The sequence below is a fragment of the Mytilus edulis genome, chromosome 6 (assembly GCF_963676685.1).
Source record: "Mytilus edulis chromosome 6, xbMytEdul2.2, whole genome shotgun sequence".
In the NCBI taxonomy this organism is placed as follows: Eukaryota; Metazoa; Mollusca; class Bivalvia; order Mytilida; family Mytilidae; genus Mytilus; species Mytilus edulis.
In genome coordinates, this window is record NC_092349.1 from 42,411,866 (window position 1) to 42,433,870 (window position 22,005).

The 22,005-nt window shown below is 31.2% G+C and overlaps 2 protein-coding genes across 3 annotated transcripts in view; one reads left to right on the forward strand and one right to left on the reverse strand.

Annotated features, from left to right (window-relative positions):
• Positions 1-8,925, reverse strand: part of LOC139527682 (TBCC domain-containing protein 1-like) — a 29,943-nt gene extending 21,018 nt beyond the window's left edge. The window contains exons 1-4 of one of the 2 annotated variants that reach the window (XM_071323277.1): positions 8,817-8,925; positions 6,855-6,988; positions 5,647-5,708; positions 5,057-5,119 (exon numbers count right to left, since the gene is read on the reverse strand). In XM_071323277.1, coding sequence (XP_071179378.1) covers positions 5,057-5,119; positions 5,647-5,708; positions 6,855-6,959 — 230 coding nt within the window. In that variant the 5' untranslated portion in view covers positions 6,960-6,988; positions 8,817-8,925. Of the gene's footprint in view, positions 1-5,056; positions 5,120-5,646; positions 5,709-6,854; positions 6,989-8,494; positions 8,535-8,816 lie in introns of those variants that run through there. The other variant, XM_071323276.1, reaches the window with a different exon arrangement.
• Positions 8,926-8,984: 59 nt separating this feature from the next.
• On the forward strand, positions 8,985-14,909 carry LOC139527683 (endoplasmic reticulum resident protein 29-like). The gene is made up of 4 exons (XM_071323278.1): positions 8,985-9,152; positions 12,463-12,601; positions 13,298-13,462; positions 14,030-14,909. Exons 1-4 carry the CDS (start codon positions 9,036-9,038, stop codon positions 14,380-14,382), a joined length of 774 nt encoding a protein of 257 aa, XP_071179379.1. The 5' UTR covers positions 8,985-9,035; the 3' UTR covers positions 14,383-14,909.
• The last annotated feature ends 7,096 nt before the right edge of the window (positions 14,910-22,005 follow it).

Here is a 22,005-nt window from a genome sequence, read left to right on the forward strand (position 1 = left end):
TGTTTAACAACTCAAACGAGAAAACTAACGGCCTAATTTATGTAAAATATAATGAACGAAAAACGAATATATTACACAGTAACGACAACCACTGAATTACTGGCTCCAACACTCCCCCTTATCTTGAGACATTGGTGCAATAGAACAATAAAAGAACTGTACAAAACATAAATAGGCAACAAATAATTTAAGACTAAATTATCAATCACTACACATCCAGTATCTGTTACCGTACGGCCGGTTACAAAATAATTACAAAATGAGATACAGCCAGTGAACATTTCGATTTTTCATGTTACTTTTAAATTAAAAAAAATCTTTTAAAAAAATAATTTCGAGATTATTTCTTGATATTTTTTTATGAAATTTTCAGTTTGATTAATATTTCCATTGTCTATATAAGATATTTTTTTGTTCAATAAACTTTTTAATTTAGTATATCAAATACGGATGAAAATAATTATGTAACAGTTTCGGGATATACTGATCTATACTCGACCAAAAATTTTTGGTTTGTTAATGTTTTGATATAATTTTTTTTAACAATATCCCTTTTTACAATATTTTAGTTAAGACCTGATATAGGTGAATTACAGGTAATTATCACGATGCCAGTCCTTATGAGGACCCCCTAATCCCTAATGTTGTTTTAGTCTAATCATCAAATGTTGGAGAAACGTGACTAAACCACACCAAGGAGTCAGATCATTTGACACTTTTTTCAAAACATCACCCAAGTACATCCTTAATACACGCCTGGTAAACCATCTAATCTCAACCAAATGGTTGAGACGGAAAAAAGTATTCTGGCACTTCCTGTTGAGCTTTTCTGGTTCAAAATATTGAAAATAAACACAGGGTAGGTCGAATTTTCGTCGATTTACTGAAAATCAATCACTTTTTCGTAAAATCGGAGAATGTCATGCCATAGATAAATCATAATTGTAACTTATATGTCTCTTCTTGGTTTAAAATATTTTAAATTGAAGTCACAATCACTTTTCTCCTACGGATAATAATGTTTACATTCTTTAAATCCGATAGAACTGCTATGATATTATAATGACTAGCAAGAAAATATGTCAATTATTTGTGTTTTTTTAGGCTTTACGATAACCACGTCTGTAAATTGCCCAAATATTTTTTTGTCAAGCCTACACTGAGCAGAAAAATAAAAAATATATAAATGGTTGAGATATAAAGGTATTGGTTGAGTCTTTCTGTCACAATGTTGAGACTTTCTGGTTGGGCTGTACTATTCGAGTTTACCTTTTTTTACGGTTAACCTGATTCATGTTTTCTGTCTGTGGTAACATAAAATCTAAATACACTCAGATACAATTTTAAGCATTTGCCGATAGAAAAATGCATGCCTTACAAATATAAATAAGATTATTTTACAATGGTTATTTATTAATATGATTTGGATGAATTCGATTCCTAACAGACATCAAAATTTATTTAATGCCGAAAATGCGTTCATTTATAAAGAAATAAAATAGTTAAAAACTAAACAATCGAACTGGACCCCTTTTCTAGGTTTATTTTATCGTACACATTATTTCGGGTAAAATGTGGTGATAACTTAAATATGAGTAAAAGATGTCATTTTTGTCATTATAATACTTATCACAAAAAAAATATGATTCGATTTTAAAATTGCTTTGTAAGTATTATAAGTGACGTCCAACTTAGTGTAATCACAGGTGTTGTATTGAAATAATTAAAACTTTAAGTTAGATGTTTGTTCACAACTGCATTCAAGGCAAATCCTTAATAATTGGTAATATTCAGCAACATTTATATTATAACCCGAGCCCTGTCACACTAGGCCGTGATCGCACTACGATCTCTAAAAATATAATGCTATTGGCGATCGTAGTGCAGTATGGTCATGTTACGGTCTTGATGAGGTCTTGGTATTCGTGTTGAGAGTAGCCAACTTTTATTAATTTAAACATGTTCAAAACAATCGTGATGCGTTCGTGGCGTAAGCAGGTCGCAGTTCTGCGTATATTTTTTTATTCTTGATTACCCAGACGCATATTTAAATATATCTACTTTGAAAAATAAAGCGGCTGAATGATCGAGATTAAGATTTTTTTAGCCGTGGAACTGTCAGGATCAGTTCCAGGTTAAACTGTGTAAATCGATTCTACGTATAGAACTTACCAATGACCAAATCAGTTCTTGGTTAGAACTGTTCTAGCTTGAATTGTCTTAAAAGTGTCAGGAGATAGTTCCACATTTGTCCGCTAGAACAGTTCTCCTTCAGATTATGACAGTTAGAGGTAATCTCCATTGTATGGCGTCTCCTTTGCAATTTTTTAAATGAGAATAACTTTTGATGAAATGAATGAATTTAATGATTATCCATTTCTGAATATTAATTCAGTTTTCTTTTGAAATATTTTAAAACTAGATTCGACGTAGGTAAATTGTGGGAGATGGTTAGTTTGAACTCTGGCCTGGTCAACTTAAATTCTAAAAAAAATTGTGTGTGTCTATGCTAAGCATGCGATATCTGCTAAAAACTGTGGTCATACCTTACCAGATAGCTCGAATGAACGCAGAAAGGATAAACAAAATTTTTACATTTACAAAATTTTTGCATCCGTTAGGATAGTCCAAATAATTATGACGTCTTGAAAGGCTATTATAATTTTTTTCTTTGACGCCTTACTTCGTCGAAGTAAGGCGTCAAAGAAAAAAATTATAATAGCATTTCAAGACGTCATAATTATTTGGACTACCGTTAGGAGACCGCGATGTAATGACCAAATAAAAAAATATGCCGAAAAATAGGGTGGAAGAGGAATAAGAAAAAATAATAATATCAGAATAAAAAGCCAATAATTTTGCCTGATCATGATTAAGAAGTTGAGCCAAAAATATTAATGATACCAAAGAAAGCTAACATACCAATAATTGATTTTTCTTACGCGATTTGTTTTCAATTTGTATGTATCCGTTTTATTATCAATGTTCTTTCTGTGGTACGATTTCCTATAATACAACTCTCCACAAGAGACCAAAATGACACATAAAGTAACAACTAGAGGTCGCCGTACGGCCTTCAATAATAAGCAAAGCCCATACTGCATAGACAGCTATAAAAGGCCCCGAAATGACAGTGTAAAACAATTGTAACGAGAAAACTAACAGCCTTATTAATATATATATATATATAAAAAAAATGAACGAAAAACAAATATGTTACACATAAAAAAAAAAAAAAATTCTAGCCCTGGAGATGTCAATTACAACATTATTGACGCTAAAGATTTTGTGCAAAACTGCATCTTAAATGCTAGACTTAATCTCCAGCGTTAGAACTTTAATACTAGTACTTAAAACACAGCTATTTACTATTTAGACTCTATTACAACCAAAGGCCTCTTTAGAAGCTGCTGTGATAACTACAGACAAGATTAAAATGACTTTTGAAATGTCAAACAATATACGGCAAGTTTATGAATTTTGACAGTTGTATATGTAATTGATACTAAGCTACACAAAGTCATGTTCTTCTCTGACTGTTTATGACGTCTTTACACTAAATTCATTGGATGTTGGATGTGTACGGATTGATAGTTTAGTCTTAGATGCATGATTTTTTTATTAGTTGTTAGTGGCTTTGAACTAGCTGTCAGATAACTGCGAGTACCCTCAGATCTGTTCCTATTGTCTTTTTGTTGTCGGGATGTTCAAGAACCCGGCCACGTCCAATTGTTTTTTTTTTTTGGTATATCTGATGAGTTAAACCTTTTTCAACTGATTTCAATTATAGTTCGTTCTTATGTTCTTATGTTGTACTGTTATATATACCACTGTCCCAGGTAAGGGGGGGGGGGGGGGGATCCCGCAAACATGTTTAACCCCTCCACATTATTTATGTATGTGCCTGTCCCAAGTCAGGAGCCTGTAATTCAGTGGTTGTCGTTTGTTTATGTGTTACATATTGAATCATATTTGTTTTTCGTTATTATTTTTTTTATAAATAAGGCCTTTAGTTTTATCGTTTAAATTGTTTTGCATTGTCATATCGGGGCCTTTTATAGCTGACTATGCGGTATGGGCTTTGCTCATTGTTGAAGGCTGTACGGTGACCTATGGTTGTTAATATCTGTGTTATGTTGGTTTCTTGTGGACAGTTATCCCATTGGCAGTCATACCACATCTTCCTTTTTATAGTTGAAAATTTCATTCACCAGAAGATCTCAACATTTTTCCAGAATATCTCAACCGATACCAGAAAATCTCAACATGACATACTTTATAACATATTTAGCATAATGAAATTATATTAGTAAAGAAAAAGAACAAACTATAATTTTATGTTTATAATGTTTTAGAAAAATACTAATTTACTAATATATATGCTAGTTTATCAATGATATCACTGTCATTTTGTCAATAGCTGACTGCGCTGGCCACATTTACCTGCTGGAGAAAAGTCATTACGATGTCATTTTAAATCCCATTCATTTGTGTTATACACGAGACAAACTGTAAATCAAATATCTCTGGCATGACATTCTCCGATTTTACAAAAAACACATTGATTTTCAGTAAATTAACGAAAAGTCGACCTACCCTGTGTTTATTTTGAATATTTTGAACCAGAATAGCTCAACAGGAAGTGCCAGAACACTTTTTTCCGTCTCAACATTTGGTTGAGATTAGATGGTTTACCAGGCGTGTAATAATCAAACTCCATTTTGCTCTTCATTGAGACCTGACAGTTTAGTCCCTTAAAGGGAAAAGCAGAAATTCCTAAAATTTCCTTTACTTGTTCTGGGATATCAACATATAATTTAATTAAAATGCACTAGAAATTTACATTTAAGGGGAGCTTATCTTGCAATTTGCTATCATTCTAACCAAAAGTTATCTCCAGATTTCTTGGACACACAAAATATAACTCAGGATAAGGATAACTTGAAGATGTTTAGGGGGGCAAGTTTTTTTCAGTAATGTTTGAAATTCACCTACATTGCGGATTGGTAAGTATAATTTTTTTGTTTAACTTAACCTTCATACTGCTACTACTTACATCCATGCTAAATCTTCTGTCAACAGAAGTTTGTTACAAGCTATGTGTCTCCATACTGAATAACTGTAACAAAAAAGTAAATAAATATGCTAAAAATAGAATTTTAATGTCTTGATGTAAAAAAGGTCAATACATGTATAAAAATAAGAAGATGTGGTATGATTGCAATGAGACAACTCTCCACAAGAGACCAAATGACACAGAAATTGACAACTATAGGTCACAGTACAGCCTTCAACAATAAGCAAAGCCCATACTGCATAGTCAGCTACAAAAGGCCCCAAAATGACAAATGTTAAACAATATTTCATTGGATGTTAACCAAACAAACAAACAATTTTAAACAGTACAATTATATTATACATTACATCAATAATAAATCAGAATTAGTCTCTTGTTCAGAAAATGTCATGTTTATTGAGTATAATTCACACGAAAATATAAAAGTGTATGATAGTATGAGACACTAAAATATATAAAAGTCCTTGTTCATGTTGTTACCTTTCAATAATGTTCTCCTTTCTTATGTGGACATGTACCCATGAATATAAGATAAAATATAAAGAATGTATACAAATAAAAATTCATACCTTATTTTTGGAAAACAAGACTCTCCTTTATTTTTAGCATATATAACAATTTTCTTTATATTCTACAAAGAAAGATAGAAATTTATGATAACAAAATTCTACAAAATCATCGGAACAGTAATAAGAAAACTATTCTTGAATTATTATGTACAAGATAAAGTGTAGTACCTATAACAAATAAATGATAATGAATTATATCATAATTTTATTTAATAAAATATGATCTTGCAAATAGCCTTCTAAACCATTTTTTTTCTTACTCTTCATACTTTCAAATTGCACATTTCTATTACACATTTTGTTATCAGAAATAAATTCATACAAGAAAATCCTTTTTGTACCACCTGGATGAAACAGTTGTGTTTGTTCATCATTTAAAAAAAAAAAAAAAAATAAGTAAGCAAGAAATTGAAAAAAGGCAGTTATCTCCCATGTCAACAAGCAGTTTCATGGTGTACTAGTGTAGTACTGTGTGGTTACATTCATTATGCTAATTTTCATTGATTTCATGACAAGGATATAATGATATCTGCAATTTATATTAAAAACTTTTTATTAGTTCGAATATCTCCCTTTCAAGATGTCCACTAGAATGTGTTCATGTACTACATTTGTTTGAAGTTTCATTAGAATTCATTTGAAGTTAATCTTTATTTATCAAGATTAATTACACTTACAAGACTCATGGAGAAAAATATGAATGAATATTTTATTACAGAAGCAAACATAAAGCTATAGCAAAATACATAATATATAATGACTATAATAGAAAATAAGAAACCTCAAATTATTGTTATACAGGCTTGATGCTTAGAAACCTATAAAAGATTTTTTTTTTATTGTTGATTTTCAGCTCTTGCTTTCTCTGGCTAAGAAATTTTGCGGTTCATGGTGTTAAAATGAATGATTATAAACAGATTTTCATTAATTAATCTGATACTTTTCAGATTTATTAGAAAACACTCAAACACATAAATTATAAAAACTTGTAACTTGCGGTGATCAATACATTGAGCTTCTCTGCCCTATTAAATGGTGATAATTTGGCTTTGTTTTTACTCATTAAGAGCTGTAATTGCAAAAAGAAATCTTCAAAAGACTCCCTCTAGCTGTGAGTGTGAGGTGTGTACATGTATGTTTGAAAACCAAAACAGCCATGGTGTTACATGTTGTATATATATTTTCAAACATGTTTTATAAGGACTTACATTAAATGTTAGTCTTGGATGAGGAGCTATTGGAAGAGCCCCATAACTAAATAATTCTGATTTAACCCACAGGGTGATGTTAGAATCATTTCCGGAAGACATCATGTTGGTGACAGTTGGTATCAACTCATCATCTGAAAAATAAGAGAGACATTTATAAACTTGAATACATAACAGTGTTCTCCCCAGAAATTTTGGATAGCATCACATTTGGTGTAAAAAAATTAATTGATTTTTTTTCAATGTTATTTGTTGCGTCGTGGCAATGCTCCATTTCCTTTATGTTATATACATTATTGTTTATTACAAAATGTATTATATTGTTTGTATGCTATAGGCCCTTATTTGGTGAATAAAATATTCTATTCCACCCTATTCTTTGTGTTTATATTGTTGAATTCATAACTGAGAATACAATTAAACTATAACCATGATAACAGTATTTTCAGTTCATGTTTTCTATATTCATTTATAGTTCCAGAAGTATTTTTTTTCCCTCTTAGGCCAAATAAAAATATATGCGTGCTTCCAGTTACCCTTCCTACCCAGCTAAATGAATGAATGGTTTATCATAGTGCAACCTGTATCGATACAATTGCACTAAATATGTAGGAAAAAACACTGGTTCTTATAAAAAAAGGGGAAGAGAAGATAAAGAATCATATAGCAATAAAATTTAAATTGAAAATTTTTTGGTTTATCATGTCTATCATGTCTATGAAATTATATTGGTTCATGGTACTCAATGAATTAGTCCCAGTTGTTTCTTTTTATCAAAATGATACATATTTTTAACAAAGTTATCTAACAAATAGTCTGTTAATGCTTAGTTTTCTCATTAGGTATCATTGTTTTCTGTCTGCTGTGCCATTTGTGCATATGTAGTTATTATCGTAAAATGAAGATTTTTGTCATATATGAACCCCCCCTGGCTACAGGTATGATTTAGTATTTATGTATATTACTTCAGCTTGAAGCTGATATAAAGTGTGTTTTTTTTTAATTAGTTAACCAGTGTGTATGTACATTGTACATACATGACATAGATCTTCTCATTTTTTTTCGAAGTACTTTTTGTACCCCTAGTGCTCTGTGTATTACCCATTTAAGGATCATTGGAGATGTGTCACTAACTTTATACAACATATTTACATGAACTTATTTACAGGTATGGACAATCCTCGAGCCACAGAACAGTGGGAGTGTTATGACACTGAAAAGTCTGTAATGATCTGCAGGTCAAAGTCAGGGGCCACTTTAACCAACCAAGGCCACATTACTATCCATATAGTTTGAAACTCACTAGTCCTGGCTTGGTAATAATCCGAATAATTATGACTTCTTGAAAGGCTATTTTAATTATTTTTTTGTGAATGTGTCACAGAAAAAAATTAAAGTAGCCTTTCAAGACGTCATAACCATTAGTACTAGCTAGGTAAATCACTATACTGTATATGTATCGTTGTCTCATGGGCATGATGGTTTTTCGTACTATTAACATGATGTCCCAATTTCTGTTGAAAAAGCATGCATACTCACAGTAGTACAAATTCATATGACGTACGAATACATATGATCTGACCATACTTTTCCAAAAAAATTCCAACACCCAAACTTGCGACAAGTAAAGAATAAATAACCTGAGACCTCCAGCACTTCTGCCATCAGTCATAATCATTAGGACGGCAACCAGTACTGTATAGTAGGGCTGAGAATATTTTAACTTAGTATAAGTAGTCGCAGAGTACTGAGTAGGGGCACTGATTTTGTCAGTAGTCAGTACACTGACAGTGACTGAGTGACTCCAGTACTGAACCAGGGACTTTCTATACTAATAAAGTCCCTGCCTGAACTCACTAAGATCATGAAGATAAAATATTATTCATGGATTTTTTCTTTCAATCTATTTTTGACAAATTTAACTTAACAATTATTAAGAAGTACACAAATATTCTTCATTACATTATTCTTCGTAATTTTGTTGTTGTTGCTAAACTGACATGCTGAAACAGAACATTGTTTACAAATTTCAATGAAAAAAACACAGACTTCCGAAAATCAACCGTCCTTATGATGACTCTAGAGAAATCAGAAAAATAGAACCAATCAAAATAAGTTTTGTGGCAAACGATTTATTATAAAGCGAACGTTCTCATTGGCCCACATCATCTTATTGTAAGCATGGAACCAAAAGCAGAAGTCTATCTTGGTTTTTTGCTGTTATTTGCTTTAAATGCAATTGGCAACACAGAAACAGTTAAAGGATCGATCCAGCTGAACTCTGGGGTGTTTGAAAAGGTAAAATTGATCATAGATATTTATGTATAAATCATTATTCAGCATTTACCCAACACCGGCTTCTGGTCACAGATGACTGTCTATATAAGTAATTTAATAAAAATATGAATAACAAAAACTCTTCAATTTTATCAAAATTTTCTGTAAGCCCTATTCTTTCTACAGATAAGTCTCTTTAATATATGTGAATTTTCTGTCTAATTGTGTTTCGGTGCGTCTGAGTGTGATCAATTGATTGGTTGTTTAAAGCATGTGCAGTCGCAAATATTTCATGATTGTTCATATGATTACAGATTAACAATGAATACAATTGGTAGGTCCTGTAAATAAGGGTGTCTGGGATGAAAGACGGGGGAGATTTGACATGCCAATGGAAAATGAGGGTATATTGGATTATAGGGAAAAGAGATTTGACAGTTGCAATTTAACAGGCCACTTACTGATCCTTTAAACAGTTATCATGGTTATTGCAAGGGATTTTATATATGCCCATTTACAGAATGTATTATGGCTTGCCGTTGACTCTCTGTTGTCAACATGTCAGACCATTAGATCAAAAACACTTGAACCAATTGGTATGAAACTTTGCTGAATTGTTTATATCTATTGATATATTGACATTAGCTCCTTTTCATTTTTAATCAGTTTTAGATTTTAAGTTTTTTCAAGTTTTGGTGTTTTTTTCATGAAAAAAGGGGGATTTTCCAAGTTTTTGGACAATTACTCAAAAACACTTTCATCAATTTGCAAGAAACTTTGTTGAATTGTTTAAATCTATTGAAGTAAGCTCCCTTTCAATTTTTATAAATTTTAGATGTAAATTTTCTGAGTAATGTGATTTTATTCTTAAAAATAGGGGGTTGGATATTAAGAGTTACCCCCCTTTAAATGGTTTTGTTATTAAGAAATGTTTTGTCTTGAGGTGATAAGCTGTCAATTTAATTTTAGGAAGCTACTATTAAATTCTGATGAAGGTATAAAGATTTCAGAAATTAAAAAAAGAAGATTCTCCAATTATGTTTTTGGCAAAAAAAAGGGGAGGGATTTTTTTTAGGGCAGGGTCAATTCACAACAGTATAGTGTATTGCTCAAAAGCCAAAAATTGAATATAAATTCAAATCATATGACCAATTCTAAGTTATTTGACTATAGTTATTCTGTGTCAGAAACCTATTATGTTTCAAATATTTAGTTACAATCCAAATTCAGATCTGTATTCAAGCGTGAATATTGTGTCCATTTTTGCTCCAACTGTTCAGGGTATGCAAAGCAATTTATAAAGTAAGGCCAAATAAAAAAGTTTGTGTGGTTCCAGTTACATCTGAAAAAAAGTTAGGGTAGGTAGGTAGGGATTTTTTTTTTTTTATTTTATGTTTTTTTTTTACATTGAGTCTATGGGAGCAACATTAATTCTGACTTTAACAGTGCTTAATGAAAAATGACAATAAAATCTTTAGGGTAGGCTATTTTTAAGCCGAAAAAGTAGGGACGGTAGGGTTACTTGAACCACTCATATATTTTTATTTGGCCTAAGTTACACATGTGTGTACTGTATAATCCAAAAAAAACAATTATTTCTTTAAAATTTATCTTAATTCTATATACATACATGACATACATTACACATATGACTAACATTTAACTCTTTACAAACAGGATATAGTTTGTTGACACCAAGAATATATATGCAATTCTGCAATACTTAATTTTTGCACATTTTTTAAAACCCCACATGGTTGGTGTTTACCAGTCAAAATGATAAAATTGTGTACAATACTATTCAGCTATTGTATATTCATGTTTTTCCACAAGTACACATGTAGTATATTATTGCTATAAAATACAATATTTAACAAATTAAATGCTTGATTTAACATGTTTACCTGACACACATGTAATTTCCTGGTATTAGCAATGTTTTATTTAATAGGAATTTTCTTGTAGGGTTGTAAAACCATTCAGAGTGTGCTTTGGTCTATACTTTAACATCACTGGCAATAAACTATTCAGTTCTTAGATATAGTGAAAAACTATTTTATTATGTACACAAAATTGTATTTATGAATTATAAATATGGACTGATTTGTTGAAAAAAAATCAGGAATTATAGATGATCACTTTTAATTGTTTTAAAATTGTATCAACAATTTGAATTTGGTCTTTTGAATTATAATTGAGATAGTACCCCTGCCTGTAAAAATTGATATGTCGATGATATATTCACGTTCTGAATACACAGGTACTTGAAATATAAATTTATAAATTGAAGAAATGAAGCTACAATCATATAAGAATTACAACTTTTACAAAATTATGTAAATGTTTTCTTTATTGATAAATTACCATATGTCATAATCAATAACAGGCGTAAAGCATGTTACATATATTGGAATTAAATTGTACAACATTGAAAATATTGTTCAAAGGTAAGTAGGATTTTATGGTAAAATGTTGTCAAATTACAATTCTTTGTACTTATTGTAATTGAGGGTCTTACAATACAGTATGATACATTACTATTCATAGGACATTGTATTTGTAGTCAGGTTGTCAATATACAAGTTGTCAAGACAGTTCATTTGAGGTTATTTGTAATTTTTCTTCAATGAAGATCAAAGGTCATTGGTACTACTTTAATGAGTTTAGTATGTATCTGGAAATTTACATTAGATTGAACTTTGATGGCTTTTAAATTTGCATTTACCACAAAAATAAAAATCTTTATAATAAAAAAAATGAATTAACATGATAAATATTTTAAAAGAGTTAAAAATAAAAATTGTTTTATCTATCTTAGTATTTTTTTGTAATAATGTTACCCTTAGTAGACATATACATAATATCCATCTGCCTACAACAATTGTCATGATTGTAAGCTTACTGAAATTAAATTTGTTAATCTGAAAATGATTAAATCAAGGTATGATAATTCATTAGCTTGTAAATTTTAAAGGCAGCCTGGTTATACTAAGTGATGTATTTGAAATGACAATTGAGGCTACAGATGAATTATTTTTGTATGGAAATAGGTGCCAACACTAGCATGACTTATGCATTCTAGATCTGTAGCAGGAATAAAGTTCATAGTCAAATAAGTATAAAATATGGAGTCAGTGGCGGATCCAGAGGGGATTCAGGGGGTTGGAACCTCCCCTTTTTTTGGGATGATCAATGCATTTGAATGAGGATGTATAGTTGGAATACCCTTTTATACTGGGTTAGGAACCCCCCTTTTTAAAATGGCTGGATCCGCCCCTAAGAGTTTTAAGTTACCCTAGAATACAGTATCGTATATATTTTTATTCTTCAGATTGTGAAGCACCACAAAGCAGTCCTTGTTAAGTTTGATGAGACGTATCCATATGGAGATAAACAAGATACCTTTAAAGAAGTCGTGGAGGCCACTATGTCTCAGGACGATGCCTTATGTGCTGAAATACAGGTATCAGGTAAGATTTTATTTACCATGTTTACAGCAGACCTATATGTATACAGTAGAGCAGAATCCACAGATGGATTTAGAGGGAACAGGTGCCCCGGGCTTGGTCCTTTTGTCGAAAAATTTGGTTGATTATTTAGGGAATCACTGAGATGTGACTACCCCACTTATGAAAATTTTTGGATCCCCAACTGGAATAAAATTTATTTCAAATGTGTTTATGGGAATCTTGGACATCACACAATAAATAAGAGTTTTAAAAATGCAAATTTTTTTATTTTGGAGTTGAAATTTGAAGTATCCAGTCAGAGTTTTAATACATTGTACTAGTCGAAAGATTTTCATCAATTTTTCTAAACTTATAGTATATCATGGTTTCTATTAAAGTGTGTAAAAGATCAAGTTTTAGCACAATGTAAATTGTCAGTGCTTTAGAATTAGTACATGTAGTATGCACAGTCTCATTGTCATATTCAGTTATTTGCAGCAAGTCCAGAAAAAAATGAGTTTTTTAACGTTGAAATCTATAACTGTAAAAGTTTAGCATTTCCTTCTTTAGATGTTTAAAGGAGATATCTTAGGTATAATAAAAAGCTGCACACCTTTTTATTTGGTATGTGCGACGTAGTGCCACAGAGATGTTAGCTATTCACTTTTTAATTTTATCGTTAAATTCTTTGCTAATTGTTCAAATTTAATTTTCCAGACTATGGAGAGAAAGAAAATCTAGACTTGGCCGAAAGATATGGTGTAATAAAGGAACAATTCCCAGTTTACAGATTGTTTCTGAATGGAGACCTTGATGGCGTCCTATACAAAGGAGATACAAAAAATGCTAATGACATTAAATCATTTTTGATGAGTGAAGCAGGTAAAACATGTATACATATATAATATAGAGGCTTAAGTTTTAGGGGGTAGAGTTTGCTGTAACATTATTCTTGTCATGTACAGAATTTTTAAAAAGAAATTTCTTATGCAGTGATTTCAACAATATATAAGTTTGTGATTTGCTCATTTAAGATGAACCACTGATGATGAGCGTTGTATTTATGTGAAAGTGGGAAAAAATTGTTTTTCCTGAGGAAGATGAATGGTAGTTTTATCTTTCTTCCAGTCACTTTTTGTTATAACATTTTCGAAACAATAAAAAAAAGTAACCTTTTTTTCTCAATGTATTTCATGTATTTAGGAGAGAAAGTTTTTTTTTATGTCCCTGCTACTTATATTACATATTAATATATACAAATTTTTCAACATATCCACATCATTTAAACTTTGGTCACTTTTGTGTATAACTGTCTGATTGGAAATCATACCACATCTACTCATTTTGAAAAAGGAGTTTACATCTGACTGATCTTGGGGAAGAAAAATAATGTTGTGAGTTGAACCATTATTGATTTCTTAAACTCAAATTCTAACTTTTCATTTTCAGGTCTTTGGTTAGGACTTCCAGATTGTTTACAAGAATTTGACGAACTTGTCACCAAATTTTATAATGCAGCTGACAATGACAAAAAGACAGCAGTAGTTACAGAAGTTGAGAAAGCTGCTGAAAAATTGAAAGAAGAATCTCAGAAAAAATCTGCTGAAATTTACATAAAAACAATGAAAAAAGTTTTGGAAAAAGGTGAATCCTTCATTGCGGAAGAAGTAAAAAGAGTTGAAAAAATTAGAGATGGAAAAATAAGTGATAAGAAGAGAGAACAGTTAGGCTCAAGGTTAAATATTTTAACATCATTCAAACTTTTATTAAAAAAGGCTAAAAAAGAAAAGGATGAACTTTAAAGGATATCATTTTAATTTTCTATTTTTCATTTTGTTCTCCAAATTTAAATGATTTTAAATCTTGTCTTTTTTTCCTATTTTACATTTATCGCCCAAAACATTTGTAAGGGGTGGAGGAAATTTTATGATTTTTTTTTTCTATTTATAGTTTTTTTTAAATAAATTTCTCAGTGTGGGGATAAGTTGGTATGTAAATTTCCAAAATTAATTCTTTTGGAGGAAATGAATCACATGTGCCATTTTCACACATCTTGCAATAAGTAAATGAGATTTATTTGTTAATATACACTTGCCAGTTGTGCAGAATGTATTATAAATGTTGTTATGGAGTTGCTGAATGTAAATGCATTTAAATATTTTATGCTGGCATTTAAAATATTCCAACAAGATGTAGATTTTATACTTTATAATTTTATAAAAGTAATATATGGAAGAAAACATTTATACTATACAAGTTTTGAAATGCCAGAAATATGTGTTTTTGATATGTTATTATAGGTTTAACAATAATAAAATATAAAAACTAAGTAGACTTGTACTTATCTGGCCACTTGTATTTTTGTCCATCTGATGAGTTAAGCCTTTTTCCTTCTTATGTTGTACTCTTATACCACTGTCCCAGTTTAGGGGAGGGTTTGGATCCAGCTAACATGTTTAACCCAGCCACATTATGTAAGTATGTGCATGTCCCAAGTCAGGATCCTGTAATTCAGTGGTTGTCGTTTGTTTGTGTGTTACATATTTGTTTTTCGTTTATGTTTTATTTATTTAATAAAGGCCATTAGTTTTCTTGTTTGAATTGTTTTACATTGTCATTTCGGGGCCTTTTAAAGCTGACTATGTGGTATGTTTTGCTCATTGTTGAAGGCCTTACAGTGACCTATAGTTGTTAATTTCTGTGTCATTTTTGTCTCTTGTGGACAGTTGTCTCATTGGCAATCATACCACATCTTCTTTTTATATTTAAACAATGAGTAGTTGAGTAGATATAAATGTGAATGAGAGAAGGTTAAGAGATAACAGAAAAGAAGAGACATGCAATGGAGCTTTATTTAGAGTAGTTACATACACCAAAAAGTACAACATAACTCTGATGAGCTTTAAAAACCGACATAGACACTACCTAATGCAAATTTTAAAAAAAACTAAAAACATATGCACAATACAGATAAACATATACATTTTAAAAGATACATATGCTCATAGATGCTTGTCAACAAATCATTTCATGCATTTTAAAGAGTACAATTAAGCGTAATTGCATATAATATAATATATGTAAATAAAAAGCACTAAAACAATGTATTCATGCAGTATGCTAAAGCACCAAAACCATAAATTCAAACTCAAAGCAGTTAAAACTTTTAATCGTGCATTATATACTTAAACAAGATTAAAACCAGTTATCACTTGTGTTGTATAAAAATTGTCTGTACAACTCGTATAGTTTTTGTCAAGCCTGCATCTTTAGTTGCAGAAAGCTTGACATAGGAATAGTGATCCGGCAACAGAGGCTTTCACTAACTTCTTAAAATATTTTAGAAGGTAGAAGAACTGGATGCTTCATACTTTGTATATATATGCCTTATGTTACGAAGTTTCCGTCTGTCACATGTCCATTGTCCATTGTCCTTGACCTCATTTGCATGGTTCAGTGACTACTAGAAAAAAAAGTTAAGATTTTTAAATTTCTCTCTTATTATGAGTAATAGGATAACTATATTTGGTATGTGCATACCTTGAAAGGTTCTCATGCCTGTCAGATAGTTTTTACTTGACCTCGAACTCATTTCATGGATCGGTGAACAAGGTTAAGTTTTGGTGGTCAAGTTCTTATCTTAGTTACTATAAGAAATAGGTCTTGTATACATGTATTTGGTGTATGGAAGGATTGTAAGATGTACATGTCATCTTATCTTGACCTCATTTTAATGGTTCAGTGGTTATATATTTAGTTAAGTTTTGTGTTTTGGTCTGTTTTTATACAACCGCAAAAATTGAAAATTTTTTGGTCGTATGTTGGTATCACCTTGGTGTCGTTGTCGTCGTCGTCGATAGACATTTGTTTTTCGCACTCTAACTTTAGTAAAAGTAAATAGAAATCTATGAAATTTAAACACAAGGTTTATGACCATAAAAGGAAGGTTGGGATTGATTTTGGGTGTTTTGGTCCCAACAGTTTAGGAATTAGGGGCCAAAAAGAGCCCTAATAAGCATTTTTCTTGGTTTACACACAATAACTTTATTATAAGTAAACAGAAATCTATGAAATTTTAACATAAGGTTTATGACCACAAAATGAAGGTTGGGATTGATTTTGGGAGTTTTGCTCCCAATATTTTAGGAATAAGGGGCCAAAAAAAGGTCCAAAATAAGCATTTTTCTTGGTTTTTGCACAAAAACTTTAATATAAGTAAATAGAAATCTATGAAATTTTAACACAAGGTTTATGAACAAAAAAGGAAGGTTGGGATTCATTTTAGGAGTTTTGGTCCCAACAGTTTAGGAATTAGGGGCCAAAAGGGTCCAAAATTAAACTTTGTTTGATTTCATCAAAAAAAGAATTATTGGGGTTCTTTGATATGCCAAATCTAACCGTGTATTTAGAATCTTAATTTTTGGTCCCGTTTCAAATTGGTCTCATTAGGCAGCAACCATTTGATTTTCTGGGGGGGGCTATGGTTTTTTTTTCTGGACAAATTTTTTTTTTCGCCTGCGGCGAAAAACAATCTATTTTTATCACGACAAGTCGAAAACAATTTATTTATTTCAATTTTAGCATTACATATAGTGGCAGCTGAGGGTGAAACAAACAAATTTTTTTTCTCAGAATCAAAAACAAATTATTTTTTCTCCAAAAACTGGAAACAAACTTTTTTTTCCAAAAAAAACCATAGCCCCCCCCCAGAAAATCAAATGGTTGCTGCCTTAAGGTCCAAAGGATCCAAAATTAAACTTAGTTTGATTTTAACAAAAATTGAATTATTGGGGTTCTTTGATATGCTGTATCTAAACATGTACTTAGTTTTTAAAGCAATTGCTTTTATGCCGTCGCGTATGGCCATCTTTGTGACCCATATCAGAGACTCCGCCCAGATCAAGCCATAGTATTTTGTTAAACAGGCTCCTGGTCAGTCATTCTTTAACACCTATGTATGTTTTCTAATGCAATACATAGCTTGAAACTTTAAAAAGAAAGTTAGTGGATTTAAGAAGTTTCAGAATATGTTCTTGTAGATGTATTTTTGTATTTAAAGGGTCAACCGTTTGACTATCAAATAACATAGAAGTCCGAGTGAAAAAAAGTACATTTTTATAAATGCGATTCCGTTTTCCGCCGTTCGTACGATGTTTCAACAAAATATGGATTCATTTCAGTTGTTGATTTAGTATTGAAAATTTAACTGAATTATCTCCTAATGAATACGGTTTTTTATGTTTAATTTGTGTTTCTTTAAGAGGTCAGGTGCTCTTGTTCATTCATAAAATTATCGTTCATTCATACATTTATCGTAAAATCAAAATCACTACATAGGTTAATGCGTAGTGTCAAATTATTACCTGTAATCTAAAAATAGACAAACTTTATTTGCGCAAATAATTTAGCGGAACGAAACCCTTGTTGAAAACACATAACAATAAGTTCGTTTTCCTTTTCTGTCAAAACTCCGTAATATTTATCGATCACCTTACTAATGAAATGGACCCGTCCAAACGTAGTAGATGCCAAGTCGGTCCAGATGAAGAGATATTTACAATTTGGAATTTTCTAGTTTATTAATACATAGATTGGAAAAAAGTACGTCTTTTTAAATATCATGATCAAAACTGGGTTTGCATAACAAATGTCAGATGAAACCATTATCCTCGTCTTTTCAGTGAACAAGTCTACTACGTTTGTTGACACTCGACGGTCCACCGTGTTAGCAATTTTATTTCACATGTTTTCGAAATATTGAAGATCATTTTTCGCAATGTTTCCTGAAAATTGATAAATATCAAAGCAACGTAGAGCTGTTTGTTCTTGTTCGTATAATAAAATTGAGAAAGGAAATGGGGAATTTGTCAAAGAGACAACAACCCGACCATAGAAAAACATACAACAGCAGAATTAAGGTCACCAACAGGTCTTCAATGCAGCGAAAAATTCCCGCACCCGGAGGCGTCCTTCAGCTGGCCCCTATACAATATATTTTTACTAGTTCAGTGATAACGATTTAATGTCATGTTTGTCTGTGATGACCCCCCTTTTCGGGATTGCATGAGAATTGTAGTTATCTCGTACCCACATGCACTTGTTTCTATCCATAGGAAGGTCGACTATCCATATAAAACTATTTATATGGATAATCGACCTTCCTATGGATAGAAAGAAGTGCCAGTGCTCGTACCGCATCAGAAGGACACATATCAACTGAGCAATAATGTTTGGAACTTAGTTTTAAAAATGATGACAAAGTAACATTATGAAAATATTTTTATTAAGCTGAAATATACATTTATTCTTTACATGTTTATGTCTTGTAAGATATTTTATTTCTTTCCCGTTTTTTAACATTTGCGTCTGGAAAGTTGAAATGTTTTAACTTAATCATTTGTGTTAATGGTTAAATATAAATTAATAATGAAAATTGTTAAAATTAAATCAATAAAGGAAATTATTGCCAAGGAAGTTACAAACACTACCAGGGGATAATCCATGATGATTTCTTTTTGAGTTATATGTTTCAGCACATGTATATTTGACCCCAACTTTAGCCTGGTAAACGTGTTGTCTCCTTGTGAAATATAAAACATATTAAAAATGACTTTCTGCTAAAGTCTTTTATTTATATAAAGTTAAAACCTTCTTACTTTTAACTAGACAACACTCATGTCAGGTTTAATTCTTGTATATATGTGGATGAAAAATAAAAGTCCCCAAACATTAACATGGCAGCAATTGCTTTTACAGCCTTTAAGGCTTTGATTTGATTATGGGCCCAGTTTTCAAGTTGGTTCAAATTGGGGTCCAAAATTAAACTTTGTTTGATTTCATCAAAAAATGAATTATTGGGGTTCTTTGATATGCTGAATTTAACCATGTGTTTAGATTTATGATATTTGGGCCCGGTTATCAAATTGGTCCACAGTGAGGTCTAAAGGGTCCAAAATTGAACTTTATTTGATTTCATCAAAAATTGAATTCTTGGGGTTCTTTGATATGCTGAACCTAACCATATGTATTAAGATTTTGGATATTGAAATACCACAAAGGGATGGTAAGAATTGCCTTTGGGAGTTATGGCTCAAACCGTTACAGAATAAGGTGCAAAAAAGGGCTTCAGGTTAATGAACAATTACATAAGTACAAAACATAATTTAAAAGCAGTGTAAGGTTGGTGATTGAAACTCATTTGAATATCTCACCTAAACTGCTTTTAAATTATGTAGATTGGAAATTTGCCAAAAACTTTATTATTAATAAATTCCATTGGAAATTTGCCAATAACTTAAGTTTAATGAATTTCATTGGAAATTTGCCAATATAAAATGTTAAATTTGAGTTATCTTTCTTTGTCCAGAATGGTTGTTGAATCACCTAAAACCAATGCTTTATAAGATTTTTGAAAATTGGAGTTATCTTTCTTTGTCCAGAATAGTAGTTGAATCAACTTAAATCAATGCTATATACAATATACAATACAATATTCACTTTACTACCAACTGATAAATTTAAGCATTCTTTACCATTCAGTGATTACAAGCACTTTGATTACCATTCTAGGGTTATGCCCCTTTATAAATGGAAAAATTGAAGATTTTTTTAGTTTCTGTTCTCTACTTAAGTTTGTCTCAACTAAATTTAATGAAATGTGCTAATATAATGGTTATATTACCTCTAAATTCAGTTTAGGTTCAATTTTTGGCAGCTTCACTTTTACAGTTCTTGAGTTTTGTTCCTTTATAACATTATATGCTAGTGGTAGTATCATCTGTGTCCCTTTGGACACAATATCCATTTATTTTTTTAGAAGTTACTATTAATTAATATTAATCTGAACCATGACTGTATGACATTTTATATTTTAATATTTTATGATGTATTTAAATGAGTAGTTATTGTTGCAAACTCCATTAGAAATTTGAATTGAAATCATTTTTGGAATAAGTGAAAGGGGGAGGTGAAACAAAAAGTTGGGGGGGTCAATTTTTCTTATTTCAGAAATTAAAAAGAAAATTTCTTCAAATATTTTTGTTTTTTGAGAGGATTAATATTCAACAGCATAGTGCATTGCTCAAAAGCAAATGAAAAATTTTAAGTTCATTAGACCACATTCATTCTGTGTCAACTATTAAATCACAATCCAAATTCAGAGCTGTATCCAGCTTGAATGTTGTGTCCATACTAGTCCCAACCTTTCAGGGTTCGACCTCTGCGGTCGTATAAAGCTTTGCCCTGCGGAGCATCTGGTTCTTCTACTGTATCCAATAGTCCTCCTATATTTGGTGTATGGAATGATTGTAAGGTGTACATGTCCAATTGGCATGTGTCATCTGACCTTGACCTCGTTTTCATAGTTCAGTGGTCAAAATTAAGTTTTTGGGTGTTGGTCTTTTTTTCTAATACTATATTCAAAAGGTCAACTATATTTGGCGTATGGAAATATTTTATGATGTACATGTTAGTCTTGCAGGTTTTATTTGACCTTGACCTTATTTTCACGGTTCATTGCTTAGTGTTTTTAAGTTTTTGTGTTTCGGTCAGTTTTTCTTAAGCAATAAGCAAAAGGTCAACTATATTTGTTGTATAGAAGGATTGTGAGCTGAACATGTCTGCCTGGCATGGTTCATCTGGCCATGACCTCATTTTCATGGTTTAAAGGTCAATGTTTAGCGTTCTTGGTCAACGACGACGCAGACGACGTGATACCAATATACGACCAAAAAATTTTCAATTTTTGCGGTCATATAAAAAGTACAACACTATCTTTGTTTAACAGTCTTCATTCTTCATTTGCCAGATCTGTCAAGTTTTACAACAATGGGATATTAAAGAAGGTCTTGGAAAAACTTAAACTATGAAAATATCATGCTGTTAACAATATATACTCTAGTAGCTATAGAGAAGTGAGACATAAAGATCAATCATTGCATTAACCAAGGCGGTTTACATCAGAACAAACAAACAGGATTTTGTGTCTATATGACACAATGACCAGCTTCTGCTATACCTATTCATTATTCGGTGAACCATAACATAAGGGTCAAAAAAATTATTTGACTTTTATGATATAGAAAGTTCACATCCTAATGCACATGCATACAACATTTGAAGTTGGTGTTGGAACAACCTCATGGTTAACTACCATAACAAAAAACTTTAACCTAAGAATTTACTGGTTTCACGCTACTATTATTCAGAAATATTTGCATCTTACTATCGTAAGCTAGGCATGAAAAGGCTGGACAATTTTTAACACAGGAACAAAATACAAATGTAAAGCATGCACTGCCAACTGATGCTCCCCAACTGCACATTTATTCAGAGAATTGAAAAGATTTTTATGGGTTCAAAGTACTAGTATACTTTTGTCTATGTTAGTTCTTTTTTGTGCTTTGTTCAAATCCTGATGAACCAAG

Excerpts from the sequence above, each read along its gene's own strand:
- LOC139527683 (XM_071323278.1), top strand. The coding sequence starts at position 9,036 with ATGGAACCAAAAGCAGAAGTCTATCTTGGTTTTTTGCTGTTATTTGCT. Across the intron at positions 12,602-13,297 it reads TGCTGAAATACAGGTATCAG|ACTATGGAGAGAAAGAAAAT; the intron begins GTAAGATTTTAT and ends TTAATTTTCCAG. Across the intron at positions 13,463-14,029 it reads ATTTTTGATGAGTGAAGCAG|GTCTTTGGTTAGGACTTCCA; the intron begins GTAAAACATGTA and ends TTTCATTTTCAG.